Source organism: Bos indicus, chromosome 18 (genome assembly GCF_029378745.1).
Source record: "Bos indicus isolate NIAB-ARS_2022 breed Sahiwal x Tharparkar chromosome 18, NIAB-ARS_B.indTharparkar_mat_pri_1.0, whole genome shotgun sequence".
NCBI classification, from domain to species: domain Eukaryota; kingdom Metazoa; phylum Chordata; class Mammalia; order Artiodactyla; family Bovidae; genus Bos; species Bos indicus.
This window is the reverse complement of record NC_091777.1, coordinates 10,630,308-10,644,899: the sequence shown is the minus strand read 5'-3', so window position 1 is coordinate 10,644,899 and position 14,592 is coordinate 10,630,308. Positions and strand designations below refer to the sequence as shown.

Genomic DNA, 14,592 nt, shown 5'->3' with positions numbered 1-14,592 from the left:
AATATTTGTTGAAAATATGTGTTGAACATTAACTATGCTATAAGGAACAAATAACACATTTTTTTCTTAAAAAAAATTTAGAGAGAAATGGACAAGTCCTTTTGCTCTAAATTGGACTGAGATTCTCAACCATAATTCAGACTGTGGGTTTGGAGAGTTTATCTGTATTCCCTAAAGTCATTTCCAAATACCTAATCTAGAAAAGCCACAGCTAACAAGTAAACATTAACAGTTAAAGCCATGTGTAAAAACTATTAGGAAAACTCACAGAAGACTCTCCATAGGGAGACTAGTGCTTCTAACCCAAATTTTCATGAAAATCAATGACTAAAATTGATTTCATATATCAGTAACAATTTACAGCACTTGGTTCCTCACACCCAAGGACAGTGTTCTCAAGTTAAAATTATCTTCAGGAAACATTCAGCAGGTACTGGATTGTTGAGTGACAACTGGGAATGCAACAGAAAATAAAAGAGGTGTGGGCTTCACTTTTCAGCAAGCTTACAGTCAAAGTGAATACTCACAGGGGAACAAATGATCTCAGTATGCACTATTCGCTGTTTAAAATAACTTTAAAAATACAACATCTCCTTCCTCAGTACCAACCTCTATATTATCAGGGGCTGCAACCTGCCAACTAAAGACAGCTGGCGTTGTTTCTCAATATCCCTTACAGATAAAGAAGGCTAAGGAGACTCAAGTAGATGTCATTTGACTTTCTGGGGAAGTTCTTTAGAGGATGTTTTACTTAGGTGATAGGTTCTCCTTTGCCTTTCTCATTTCCTGCTTCTTTTTATCTGTTACATGCACATGATGGCTGGCACTGCAGTGACCCTACTGTACCATGATGCAGCTTTGGGGAAGGCAGAGAAGAAAGGTTAAGAGGAACACAGTAAATTGACAATATCATGGTCTTGCCATGTTGGCCTGGCACTGTTGACCCAGAGACTTTCATGTGAGAGAAACTATACCTCTATCTCATTTAACACCACACTATTTGCAGTCTGTAATTTTTGGCCAGCTGAAACTCCTCTTTTAAACAGATAAAAAAATTCATTTTTCTGGAGATGAAAGATCATATAAAGTAGAAATTTAAAAAAAGACAACAATCATCTATTAATATTTCCATGAATTTCCTAAGAAATGTCCTTGTATATGAAGAAACTTACATAAAACAACATCTTCTTGGACAGGTTTCTAGATACTTTCAACCTTGAATGACCACCGTTTCCATTCTGGGATGACTGAGCCCTGACCTTTATCTCTAAAAATTATTTCAGCTTCAGGATCACAGGTCCCTGTTACTTTCTTTTCTGAGTTCATCCTGTTTGACTTCTTTCACACCCAAGACCATCTTTGGACTGAGTCTCCATCCCTTCTCCACCTAACAGGCTTCTCTCAGATGTCTTTGCTTTTTCCCACAGTGATGAGTTTTACAGTTTCTGCCCTCTCTTCTTCAGAATTACTTCTCCCTTAATCATGGGAGGGTCTTAATCACGTATTTTGAAGTGTTTGAGCAGGTTTGTAGATCACTTTAAAGGAAAATAGCAGCTTTTCAACATGGAGGGAAGACAGCCCTTTAGATAAGAATTTTGGTTGGCCTTCTGAATTTTAGAAATGATGTCATTTATCACACCATCATCTTGCTCACTGCTGCCATCTTCCTCACCACCACCTTCCTCACCATCTTCCTCATGACTGCCTTTACCCCACTCTCCTCTCTGCCACTTTGTAAATTACCACCACATCCTCACCACCAACACTCTAGAGAAGTCGAGGTCACAAGAAGTAGTGCTTGTCACCATCAGCTCATTTAACATTCACAAGAACTCAGTGAGGTGGGCTTTATGATCAGCCCCACTAACAGGTGACAAAATGAGAACATGGATGGTGAACGTGCTGAGATCACATGGCTTATAGGTGGGCTTTGAATCCCCTTCTGGTCTAGAGCTCACCCCATCACATCTCTTTCACTGCCTCTAGTGTTCTGGCGTCCACAGTGTATGAACCCCCCACTCAATGACAAAGAACAGCAGCCTTCCTGGAACACGCTAGATAATTTAGTTGTGAATTTGATTTGCCCAGCATTGGCAAAGACTCTTTTGGACATCTAACGTCTAAGAGAGAGAATGTGAAGTACTAGCTTCCCAGTTTTCTCGTTTTGTTACTTGTGTCTCCATACAAGTTGTGATGTCAGCTCTGCCCCGTGGGAATCTCAAGCTCATTATCCAATGTCCATTTGAAGAGAGTTCTGTGCTTTTGCCAATATTCACAGGTGAATACATTATGCTACTCAAGGTCTCTTACTTTACTTCAGATCTATGTTAAATCTTTCCTTAAATTCAGTGGTATTAACAACAATATCAACAACAAGAGCCTCTTACAGTATTTAGCCCATAGCTAGGAACACAAGCTGAGCTCAGTTCAGCCTCCACTGATATAACTAATTAACATCACCCTTTTGGTAACATGGATAGGTTTTCTTATTTCAGATTGGGGTTATCCAATTTCTAGTGTCATTACTATGTCTATACTGACCATTTCACAGTGTCTTGAGTTATTCTTTTTAAAGAGGTTCCTGAGAAATTTTACAGATCAACCAATATCTCCCATTGAATATCTTAGGAACACCAGCTCAATGAGACATGATGAGGTGGTCCAGGAAAAATTATCCCCAGGCCAAATGAGCCTGAGAAAGCTTACAGACCATACCTACCCCTTGGAGAACACAAAGCATTGTAAAAGTGCCCAGAAGCCCTGTAGTAAAAGAAACCCTGCATACCATTCCTCTCAGTGCTCTCCAGATTTCTCTGACCCTGAAATCTCCCTCCACCTCCCCCTCTACAATGATACAACTTGTGGAACGAATTTCTTGGAGCATAGTTTGAGAAACATGGGAATAATATGCAATCTATTTTAGCAGTTACAGAAGCAGTGTTGTGGGAGCGATAGAATGGACCACATCAGCTATGTAGACTTTGCTGTTTTGAGGTTAGACCCCTGAGTGTCCAAGATGCCACTGGGCGAGGGGGAAATTTCCATCTCCTGGATGAGTCAGGCAGGGCTGCTGATGTGCAGAGGTCACTGGGGAGCCAGGGGGCTGGGAAGGGTCATTGGGGGTGGCCCTGGGACATGTGAGAGAGGGGTGCACAGTTGCCAGTCCAGACCTGGGTGTCTTCTCTGAGTGCCTGGGAGGGGAGGAAACATCAACAGTGGGCAAGGAAGTGCAGTGTTGGGGCTGAGAGCATGGTTCACAGGGCGTGGTGCTCACATCCCACTTCTGCTACATGTTCTGCCCAAGACCTTGGAGACCCAGATTCTCTGAGCTTTTAATAAGCTCTCTGATTGCTTAAAAAATGTGGCTCATGAAGCCAACCTCACACGATCAATTGAGACAATGGATCACAGGTGGAGAGCCCTGAGGTGGTGGTGGTGGATATACAGGAAAGGTTTGGCAAACGGGGGGCTGCCATGACTGATGCTATGCTCTTGGTCAATAAGAGGGGTGTTAAGTCCTTGGCTCTGGTCCTGACCCCCAAAGAAACCAAGACCATCACATTGCCTTCTGAGGTATGGTGCCAATGACTTCTTAGTCTGGACACATACTCAGCAGCTGGATCCGGTCTTGCATACTCAGCCTGTCTGCAAACACTATTCCGTTGGAATAGATGGGAAACAACAACCGCGATCCACAATCATAAAAGCACAGGAGCCGCAAATAAATAACGGCTCTCCCAGACGAGCTAACTTGGTTGTTATTTATAAGCTCCTGGGCCGCCCAGTTATTGCCAAGAAAATCTGCTTTACCTTCTTGCTGCTGTTCCGTCTGGCCCCTCAATCTGTACTTGCTGAAAAAATAGTTATTGTTATGCTAAAACCACAATAGGACTCGCATAATTCAGCACTAAATAACACCGATAAAACTATGAAAGTGGCACTTTGGCATTAAAAGTTATTTTCTTATGGACTTTAACAAGATTCAATGCTTTTGAATCATAATGCTCTGGTATTTTCCACTTAAAAAAAAAAGATAAAAATGTAGAAAACTATTCTGGCAAAACACCATCTTCTCTCCACAAAGGAGAGCTTTGATGTTGCAAACAGGGAGCCAGCAGGGCTGTGGTTCACGGAATCAATGTTAATCAGCAATCACGGCCATGACCGCGAGGGGTGCTCAGCAGGGGTTTACCTCTTTCTTGGTGAACTTTGGTGAGTGATCGTTTTTGTCATCGATCATGATTGTCGCTGTGGCCGTGCCTGTTAATCCAACATCCAGTCCTGCCATGTCTTGAGCCTCAATGATCAGTTCATACTTGGGATTTTCCAGCGTCTACGAGGCAAAAACACAACAGAGAGGATGGCATTTAGACTGGAGTCGCTGCTTGGGACAGGTGGCCGGCCTGTGCTTGGCTGGAGCGGTGTGCTCCCTCCCTCAGGGCAGGCGCCTGGAAGGGCAGCACCCCACCTTGGGCAGCAGTCTCAGCTGTGGTGGACAGATGTACCTTTGGAGTCTCTCCCAGCAGGACAGTCCTTATGCATGGACTGGAGTTGGCTGTGGGGATGGAATCTATTTTCTGTCCTTGTTTAAGGGGGCATGTGATATATTCCAGAATGTTCAAAGTCCAGGGTTTGGGTACACATTGCACATTTGATGTTTATATCCATTATATGTCATTTCACAGTGGCCTCATGGAACTGATCTGGAAATGAGGCTAAATCTGATGATGAGATTAGGGCAAAGATAACAGCCTTAGGAACTGAACAATCTGGACCAGGCATCAGATTACTCTGCTTTTCAGAAACCAGTGTCAGTCTTTTCAACGAGCATGTTAAGTTGCATTTATTGTTCCCATTTTACAAGTGAGAAAGCACCAACTGAGGTTTAGAGTTGTTTATACTGCACTTCCTTCATAGCACTGTGAGTTGTTTTAGTCTTTTATGTCATGTGAAATTTGAAAGATGTTTTTTAATCCAGTCGAGATCTGATAAATTTAACACAAAAGCAATACCACACTGCTATCCCTCAATACATATATTTTTCATTTGAATATTTGACAGATATTTTGCTATTATGTTTAAACACTCTCAGTTGATTCAGGGCTCAGCGGGGAGTTGGGTGTGATCAGCTCCAATAGGAAGAGTGCCTGAGATGTGGGACTATGCTGGCTCCTGACTGCAACTCTCCCCTGGATTCTGTAACACACCCTGGGGTTTATTCAGGAGGTTCTTCTTGGCCCTGAAGTCAGCCAGAATCGATTCTGGGGTTGCTTGCAATTAAAGGAAACTGTGGTGAAGACTTTTACTTGTTTACCCAATCCTATTTCTTTTGACTGCGGGGCGGCTTCCCAGGGGGTGCTAGTGGTAAAGAACCTGGCTGCCGATGCCGGAGATGTAAGACACTTGGGTTCGATCCCTGAGTCAGAAAGATCCCCTGGAGAAGGAAATGGAAACCCACTCCAGTATTTTTGCCTGGAGAATCCCACGGACAGACAAGCTTGGCGGGCTATGGTCCACAGGGTTGCAGTGAAAAAGACAAGATTGAAGAGACTTAGCACGCACATGCAGCTGGACCTTACGAACTGTGTGACCGATTCTGGACAATGGAATGTGGACAGAAGAGATGGACTAATCTGGCCCCTAAAGCGCCCGCATAATCCTCTGTGTTTTCTATTCCCCAGAAGGAAGAAGCCCGGATCTCCACGTGACTATGGCACAGAGACCCTTCACTGACACGCTGTAGGCTGGGATGTGAACAAGAGACAAGCCTTTGCTCAGGGTTAAGGGCAGTTTATGACAGTGCTTGTCCTCCCCTGACTAATTTGAAGGCTATGTTTCCCATTTGGCCTTATTTTGATGCCCATTTACCATCTCCCCAAGTGGATGACAAAGTTTTCAAGGGCAAGGACCATGCCTTTGACCCCGACACCCAGCCGGTACGCAGCACACAAGCTGGCCAACTCACTTTCATTATTGATAATGATGATATACTACTGTTTCCCTGAACTAAATTATATCTCAAAGGTCTGAGCATATCCAAACCAGAGCCATTTACTCTCAGGGAATGGCTCATCCTTTGGGGAACTCTAGCTCAAGGAGATAGGATTTTATTTGGACCAAGAGAAGCACTGTGTCAAAACTGGGAGAATTAAATTGGCTGCTTTGATTTTATTTTAAGCTATCTGATCTGTAAGACATATCTGAGAGGCAAGCTGCTCTCCTGGTTTGAATTCTGCAGTCATGCATTTCTATTGCATTTGCCATCTCCTCCTGGGTGTTGATTCGATACCAGTTAATATATAACCTAGAAACAAAAGGAAGATGGTGTGTCTGCAAGAAAAAGCCTCGGGTGTATCTCCACAGCCATGGGCTGAGTTCACCAATCACACTGATTTGAAAACCAAACATTTTATCTTGAAAAAAAAAAAAAAGAATCAAACTGTGTCATTAAACATGGCATATAATCAATCACCGGACCCTTGATGTTTTATACAGCTACCTCGACTGCCATACGAGTGAGCATTTAACGGAACATTTATCACTAATAACAAGCATAATGGTAGCTGTGGGGGCAAATCAACGAGGAACTGTTACATGGAGGAAGGATTGGCCATTAACCCACCCGGTGCCCCCTCCTTCTCTTGCTTCAACTTGAGCCGCCCTCTGCACCTCCTTTCATACTTTGTCCAGACTGGATTTTCTTCTACTATACCCTACTTTTTCTTACTTTTGACTTTTCTTCCCCCTCTTTCTCCTCTCGGTGAATTCATGCTCATTTTCGATGGTCATTCTTCATTGTATTGATGCTCTATGAAGGCAGGGATCTCATTGCATAATGGGGAGCTGTCACTTAGGGAGGAACAGTCAGCATTTGGCCAGTGACTGTTACCTTGGCTCCACCTCTTAGAAGCTGAGTGGACCTGGTCAAGTTGCTTATGTTCTCCTTATCTGAGTCTCCTCACCTGTTCAAATGGGGAGAATAATAAGACTTCTAGGATAGGTGAGGATGAAAACAGATAATATAAAGTGCTGAGCACGGAGCCTGGAGTGTGTACATGGATGCTGTTATTATGCAGTAGAATCTTTGGAAAGTCTTCTAAGGATGTGGCAAGAAGCTGAGGGAGGCCTACAAGACCAGCTAGAAGGAATGGAGGGCTGCCAACAAGCACTGCATGGGCCTGGAGTGGATCTTTCCCCAGGCATACCTGGTGAGACTGAAATTCTGGACTAATACGTGGATGGCTGCTTTGTGAGAGTCCAGAAAGCAGAAGACACAGCTAAGCCACATCCAGACTCCTGAACACAGAAACTGGGATAGTAAGTATCCATTGTTCTAAGTTACTACATTTTGGAGTAATTTGTTATGCTGCAATAAATAACAGTTTTTCTCCAGCAGTAGGAAATCAAGCCTGAATATACATTGGAAGGACTGATGCTGAAGCTAAGCTCCAATACTTTGGCCACCTGATGTGAAGAGCTGACTCACTGGAAAATATTCTGATACTGGGAAAAATTGAAGGCAGGAGGAGAAGGGGATGAGGGAGGATGAGATGGTTGGATATTATCGCTGACTCAATGGACATGAGTTTGAGCAAACTCTGGGAGATGGTGAAGGACAGGGAAGCCGGGTGTGCTGCAGTCCATTGGGTTACAAAGAGTTGGACATAACTTAGCGACTGAACAATAACAAAAATCACAGTCTGTAATATTCTTGTTTATTGATTACTTGTTTATTGGCCATGTTGACTCTGATCACTTGAGTTCCATGAGGCAGGGACCTTGGCTTATTTAAAGTTTTATCTCCCAGCTGCTAATTCAGTGCCTGGCACATTGTTGTTGCGTACTAATTAATCAATTATAGTTGCATTTTTATAAAACAATGAATTACAAAGAGTGGTGTGCCCATAAAAGTTTAGCAGCATATGCTCCTGACTTGCAGATTTTACACAGTAGACTTTTGTTTTGGTGGTTTAAATACTCTTAACCATGACTGCTTTCAAGCTACCAACATGACGTCATTGAATGCATAGCTGGAAAGTGAAATACACAATAGGTTCCTATGAGCTGGTAAGACTTGGTTCCAGCTTATAAACAGTGCTTGAAGGGTCAAGGAAATCTGTAGGAGTCTTTTTCAATAGATCCCTTTGCTGTCTAACATTAAAGGTATTGTTAATGAGAAATATTAACATGAGATTTATAGCAAGGATATAGTGCAGTTCATTAACTTATTTACTCATTGGTTTTGCCCGGAGAAGCTGAGCAAAGCAAGACTCCTTGCAGTATGGCACCTGAACAGAGACTGCATTCTTCTCCAGGTTAGCTGCGCCTGACACCTGGTCTATAACTATTGCAGACAGATGGCTGAGCGCATTATATGGAGCAGAATGAGTTGCTGTCTGTCTGGGGTTTGATTTACCCACTATGGCTATGTAAGATGGGGGCCAGGTAGTCCATAAATCCGGCAGGACCGTACATCCCTTTGTGAACGCTGCCCTCTTCTCACCGCAGGTGGGGAGGGACATTCTCCACCTTCCTAGCCAACAGGGTGAGTCGGGTTTGACTTGTGTTTGTCTTTAGCCGCCTTTCACTGTGTTGCTTGATGCTAATGTGAACATTCATGTACGTGGCTGTCACCTGCTGTTTTCTTGCTGGCTGGGGTCTGGTGGGTAGGGAGAAGGCAGAGCTCATTTCCCCAGATTTACTGGTTGCTGACAGAGCCAGCAGGGTGGGGAAGCAGCAGGGGATGTAAACACTGCCTCTTAGACACATGCAGCTGGAATAACCTAAGCGATTTCGGGTTGAGGGACACCAAAATCAAATAAAACATTTCCAGGTGAAGTGGACCTCTTCTGATGTTACTGATGAGTTACAGTAAATAAAATGCTAAAGGCATTCATAAGATACCTGGAAAATCACCCCCTTCAGACTCACGGCAGCAAATGTTTGACATTCAGGTTGATCCACAGAAACATTTATATAGTGTCTACTAGGTTCCAATAACTGGTGAATGATGATACAGACCCTGCTTTCAGTGCATTTTTAGATAAATAAACAAAAAGCAAGTATGTAAGTATGATGAGTTAAGTGTTATGGAAGTGTAGCAATTAAGGTCTGTGAGAAGGGAGCCAGGATGTGGGGTGCTCAGAAAGGCTGTATGAAGGTTATTTAATTTACCAAATATTTATTAAGTACTTGGAGAAGGAAATGGCAACCCACTCCAGTACTCTTGCCTGGAAAATTCCATGAATGGAGGAGTCTGATAAGCTACAGTCCATGGGGTTGCAAAGAGTCGGACATGACTGAGCGACTTCTCTTTCTCTTTCTATTAAATACTGAGCACATATTAGGCACTGTGCTAGAGAGTAGCAACAAGGGAGACAAATCTTGTGCTAGGAAATTCCGAGGTGATGTCAGTAGATTTCAGGAGAATGAGATGGGAGTAGGAAGAGAGCTGTGGTTATTGCAAAGGAAAGGCCACTTAGCCCAGACACCAGTGGGGAGGAAGGGACGGCCCTGAAGAGGAGAGTCTCCTACTGTGGGATTAGGAATGGGTTCATGACGTGGAAGTGAATTTCTGTGGAAGAAGATGAGAGACTATTAATCCTAAAACACTCTTAAATTCAACCGTTTAATAAGGATTGAAGGCTGATTCTGAATCTGTTCAGGACACCCTGGGAACAAGAAGTATAAAGTATATTCTCTACTTTCAAGGAAGCCACAGCTTGGTTGAAGGTAACACATGCGAACTAGCTCCACAAGGCAACAGGCAGGGTGTGCGGAATGTGTGGTCCGAGGTTCAGATGTGAACGTTGCAGCTGGGAGGGGTACTGCGGTTTTTACGTGGCTTCAGGTCAATGCAGGCTGGAGCTGGGCTTTGAAGGAGGCTGTGAGGGCAGAGAATTCAAAGAGGGAAGAGGACCTTGAGAACCAGCATGGAGGTCCAGCTAACACAGGGCCATTGGCGTGGCTGGAGTCAAGGTCTGTGACGCAAAGAGACATGAACTATTGTTTCTTGAAAGGATCTCAGACATCACCTGGTCTATCCCACCTTCAAGGAACTCCCAGTCTGAGGGAACAGAGTTCGGGAATGTCCAAAAACATACAGCTAGTTTGGGGTGGATCTGAGCATGTGCAAGTACAGACCCCTAAAAGTTTAAGTAAAAGAAAATATTATTAAAGTGTTCTTTCTCTATGGTTTTTATATATTTTTCTGTTTACTATATTATATATATAGTATACTCTCTCTCTCTCTCTCTCTCTATATATATATATATATATATATATACAGTGTTCACTATATTAGCCTGTTTTTTCTAATCTTTTGGTCCTGAATTGCCATGGCAACATTATGCCTGGTATATAGCAGGTGCTTAAGAGAGACTGTCTCCATTGGTGCTTCTGGAACTTGCTTTGCTTGTATCAGAAGCTCCTGGGGGCTGCATTAAAACACAGATTTTCAGCCCACTTATGGTGCTTACAATTCAGGAGGTCTAGATTGGGGCCCAAGGATGTACCTTTCCAGAAAGCTTCTAGGAAATGCTGTTGCTGCTGACCTGAGGCCCACGCTTAGATTAGCATCGTTCTGAATGAACACCTGATGAAATGCAGGTCAACATGTACCCTTATTTCAACTTAAAACTCACTTGTTTATGATGTAATTTAAACAAAAGATAGAAACTGAAGTTTCTTTCTCTGTGCAAAATATTCCTTTTTTTTTTTCCCTTTCTAGAAAAAAATGTACTCCACGTGAGACACTAAACAGCACCACGGTTGCTCCTCGAGCCTGCTTTGTCTTCCAGAGCAGAAGGCGATACAGCAACAGAAGGAGAGAGACAGGTTTGAAGAGGCAGATGGCACGATGCTGGACTTACAGATGGAGAGATGGAGGAGTGGGCCATGGGCTAAGGAATGCAGGGGCCTCCAGAAGGTGGGAGAGCCAAGGTGATACATTTTTACCCAGAGCTCCCGGAAGGAATCAGGGCCCCCGACACCTTAATTTCACCCAAGTGAAACTCACTTTGGACTTTCAACTTCCAGAACTGTGAGATAATAAATGTGTGCTGTCTGAGCCACAGACTTTGTGGTCTTGCTACGGCAGCCACAGGGAATGGATGTGGCTTCTCTGAGGTTGCTTGTCAGGCATGCTGGGGAGCCGAGGTGCTGCCTCCCACCCCACCCTGTGGTGCTCGTTGTCGCCAGCTGCCATCTTCATTTCACTCCCAGCTGCCCCCTTCCTCAGGACTGCCCACCTTCCCAGAATAGCATTCGCTATCTTTCCTCTGGGAAATATTTCCATTTCAGTCCTTTGAAGCGTAATGTCAACCAGACCTTTCCTACAAAGTCTGTCTAGTAAGAAGAGGAGATGAATTTCCTCCCATCTATAAAGGGGTAAATACTGGATCAGTTTATTGGAGAACCTTCTCTTCAAAGTATATGGTTTTCAGTATGTCGGTTACTTACTGAGAATTCATGACAGCCCTCAATGGAGGCAAGGACCCTGCCTCTAACTTACTCCTGTCCTGCTGGGGACAACATCTGGTCCTCTGAGACACACATGTTCCAGGACACTGCCTTTACGTGGCCACTGGGTTATACTGCTTGAAAATAAACTGAGCTAATTGTAACCACTATGGGGAAAAGTCACACAGCCAGCCCAGTGCCCGGCACTCTCTGTTAATATATGATGGATGAGTAAATCAAAGGGTGGTGATGTGGACTGCCACTCAGAAAGCGTGGCTTCAGGGATGCTCTTCTAGGTTGCAGAGATTAGAGGCCCAAGGCGGGGCCTGGGCAAGGTTGGTCAGGCTGAGCCGGTCTCTAGAAGGCTGACTGTGCAGATGCGGGGCAAGGTGATGAGGCTCTGGCTTTCTGGGGCAAGCAGGGGAAGTCCTGCCCTGTTGGAGAGGAAGCCACACTGAGGGAGGCTTGGCTGGCTCTGATACTGGAGGACTGGGCTCCCCCACCTCGTGGCAGGCGCCCCAGGGCAGGTCCCCAGCCTGGGCTCAGCTCCTGGCCTGTCACACACCCTGACTGTATGAGCTGGAATGGGGACCGACAAAGGTGGGACAACCCGGTCCTCAGCAGAGAGGTTTGGACAGGAACGACCTTTCAGAGAAAGAGGACCAGAGGCTGTCGCTCAGAGGAGCCTCAGCAAGCCCATCTGGGGGCTGCCTCGGGTGACCCTGGGGGGTCGTATCTGCCACAATATAAAATCGGGAGACCAGTGTTCCTGTCACCCGCCAAGTGCTCTCCAAAAGCAAATAGCTTTTCTTGGGTTTCAATTTATTACCATCTAAAATGTCATTCTCTGTATGGGTAATAAAAGATAATACGTTTTATGGTGGCTCCTTATGTTAAGGTTTTACAAAATCTGTTATTAAATGATCTGCATAGAATCTAAATGAATCTTACTAGGTTACAAGGCAGAGCAAGGCGGTGTTTTTCCTTTCCTCTCCCCCAGAGCAAGTGCAGCTAGGAGGGCAGCACTCTCTGCATGTTTCCTAATCACACAGCGGAAGGTAATGTTTTTAAGGTCAGACTAAAAATCGTGTTCTGCTGCGTAATCGGCTTCACAAAGTTATATACTGGTCAAAACATCCAGAAAATTCAATTACTGACTCCCAATGACAAAAGCACATGAGCCCACCAGGATGTTTCTAAAATTAGGTTCTAAATGCCTACGACTTGGAGCGATTGCAGTGTTACCACCTTTGCCTGCTCTTGCTCCTCTGCGTGTGAACAGCCTTTCGCCCATTAATTTCAGGTGCTTAATCAGCATCAGCTCCCCTGCATAGAAAAGCGCAGTCTAAGTGGCCTTTGTCGAGCTCGATCCATCTGGTTTCTTAGAGCCTGCTCCCATGCAGGTGTGATCTCTTAATCAACTCTGCCATCCAGGATTACTGTTGATCAGCATTATGTGTTTTCTCTGAAGTCGAATGCATTTTTATGCAAAGCTTACTTGGGCTTAGAGTTCTATTGCTGTAACCATCCTAGGTAGCTTTAGAAACAAAGGACCCCTCTGAGAGAGTAATGAGTCAGCTACCGACACCCACCCACTCCACCTGCTGCTAAGTCGCGTCAGTCATGTCTGACTCTGCGACCCCATGGACTGCAGCCCACCAGGCTCCTCTGTCCCTGGGAGTCTCCAGGCAAGAGTACTCGAGTGGGTTGCCATTGCCTTCTCCACTCCACCTGGGGACAGGAAAGCAATTCAAGATAGTGCTTTTGTGCTGTCATTGGGGTATACTCTTTGAAAACAGGTTGAACTAATTCTAAATCATCTGAGGAAAGACCACGCAAGACGGATTCCAGTTACGCCACTGCTGTTGTTCCCAAAGCAAACTCACATACCAGGCAGAAAAGGCAAGGAGGGCAACCCGGCCGCAGACTCTTCTGGAGGCTCTGCTGCCATGTTCATGCCTGGCACAGGAGTCCTGCTTTCTTCCTCCTGCACCACTTGGGCGGGACCACCTGGTGCACTGTGATCTCCTGCCCATTGGCACGAGGCAGCCCTTTTGTCATCTTGGCTCCATCATTCATTTTGGCCTGGAAATTGTCTTGGCTCTGCTGACAAAAGCTCAGCCTATTAACACTCTTCAATGCTAGTCGCACTGGGAACAAGGCGTTAGATGTTATGACTTAACATTTGGTCTTCCCCTTTGCTGGCCCAGCCCCACAGACAGACAGAATGTTGATAAAGACAAGTTTTGTTCTCCTCACAAATGATAAAACCCACCAACATGCCCTTGGAAAGCTCCTTTCTATTTTATTTTTAAAAACTAACAATAAATAGAGTTTTCTGCTTTCCTTTCGCTCCTCTCCAGAGCCTGTTTCAAAGTGGCAGAGAATTGAGGTCTGCCGCCAATAGAGCTGTGGCAGAGGGCATCTGGGTGCCTCAGCTCCGCTCCCAGTGGGGTCAGACCTCAGCTCTGTGCCTGGTGCACCCTCCCGGCTCTAACCCTCAACCACAGACGGCCCTCTTGGCTCTGGGCCACCGGTGCTCATTCCTTGCCAGCCCAGCTGGGTTCTGCTCACCCTCTGTCATTACAATAATCATGGCCATGTCCCTTGAGCATGTGTTATGGGCTGGAAATGGTGCCTAACCTTTCAAGGGATTCTTCTAACACTCTACGAGGTGGCTAAGCCCAGCTCCTCCTGTGTCAGTGAGGATTCTGATCCCAAGGACACACAGCCCTCACCTGGCGGAGCTGGGACGGGAACACATGCTCTGTGTCCACTGCCTACACCCCTAGCTGCTGCGCTCTGCGGTCCTCCTTTGGCTCACAGCCTCTCCTGGTAGCCCCTGAACTCCACATGGGACCCCTTTCCCGGCTATTCACACCAGCCTGGGATGGGCTGGGCTTGAAAGGATTGGAACTTTTCTCAGATGGGTCACCAGGTATGGGCAGCTCTGCGAACACTTTCCACCGAGTCTCTAAGTGTCTGCCTTCTTAGAGACCCCAGGATTCCCACAATTCAGTGTTCCCTACCCCATTATTGATTCTGACAGCTCCAATTACCACCTGTCTCTCTTATGTCCAAATCTCTCCTAATTCCCAGATACACATTTCTAACTGCTCGCTTGACATTTCC

At 45.2% G+C, this 14,592-nt stretch overlaps 1 protein-coding gene across 2 annotated transcripts in view; it reads right to left on the bottom strand.

Annotated features, from left to right (window-relative positions):
- CDH13 (cadherin 13) overlaps nt 1-14,592 on the bottom strand; it is a 1,011,953-nt gene that overhangs the window by 130,595 nt on the left and 866,766 nt on the right. For both annotated transcript variants that reach the window (XM_019978955.2, XM_070770373.1), the window contains one exon: nt 4,193-4,333. In XM_019978955.2, the coding sequence (XP_019834514.1) occupies nt 4,193-4,333 (141 nt within the window). The remainder of the gene's footprint in view (nt 1-4,192; nt 4,334-14,592) is intronic.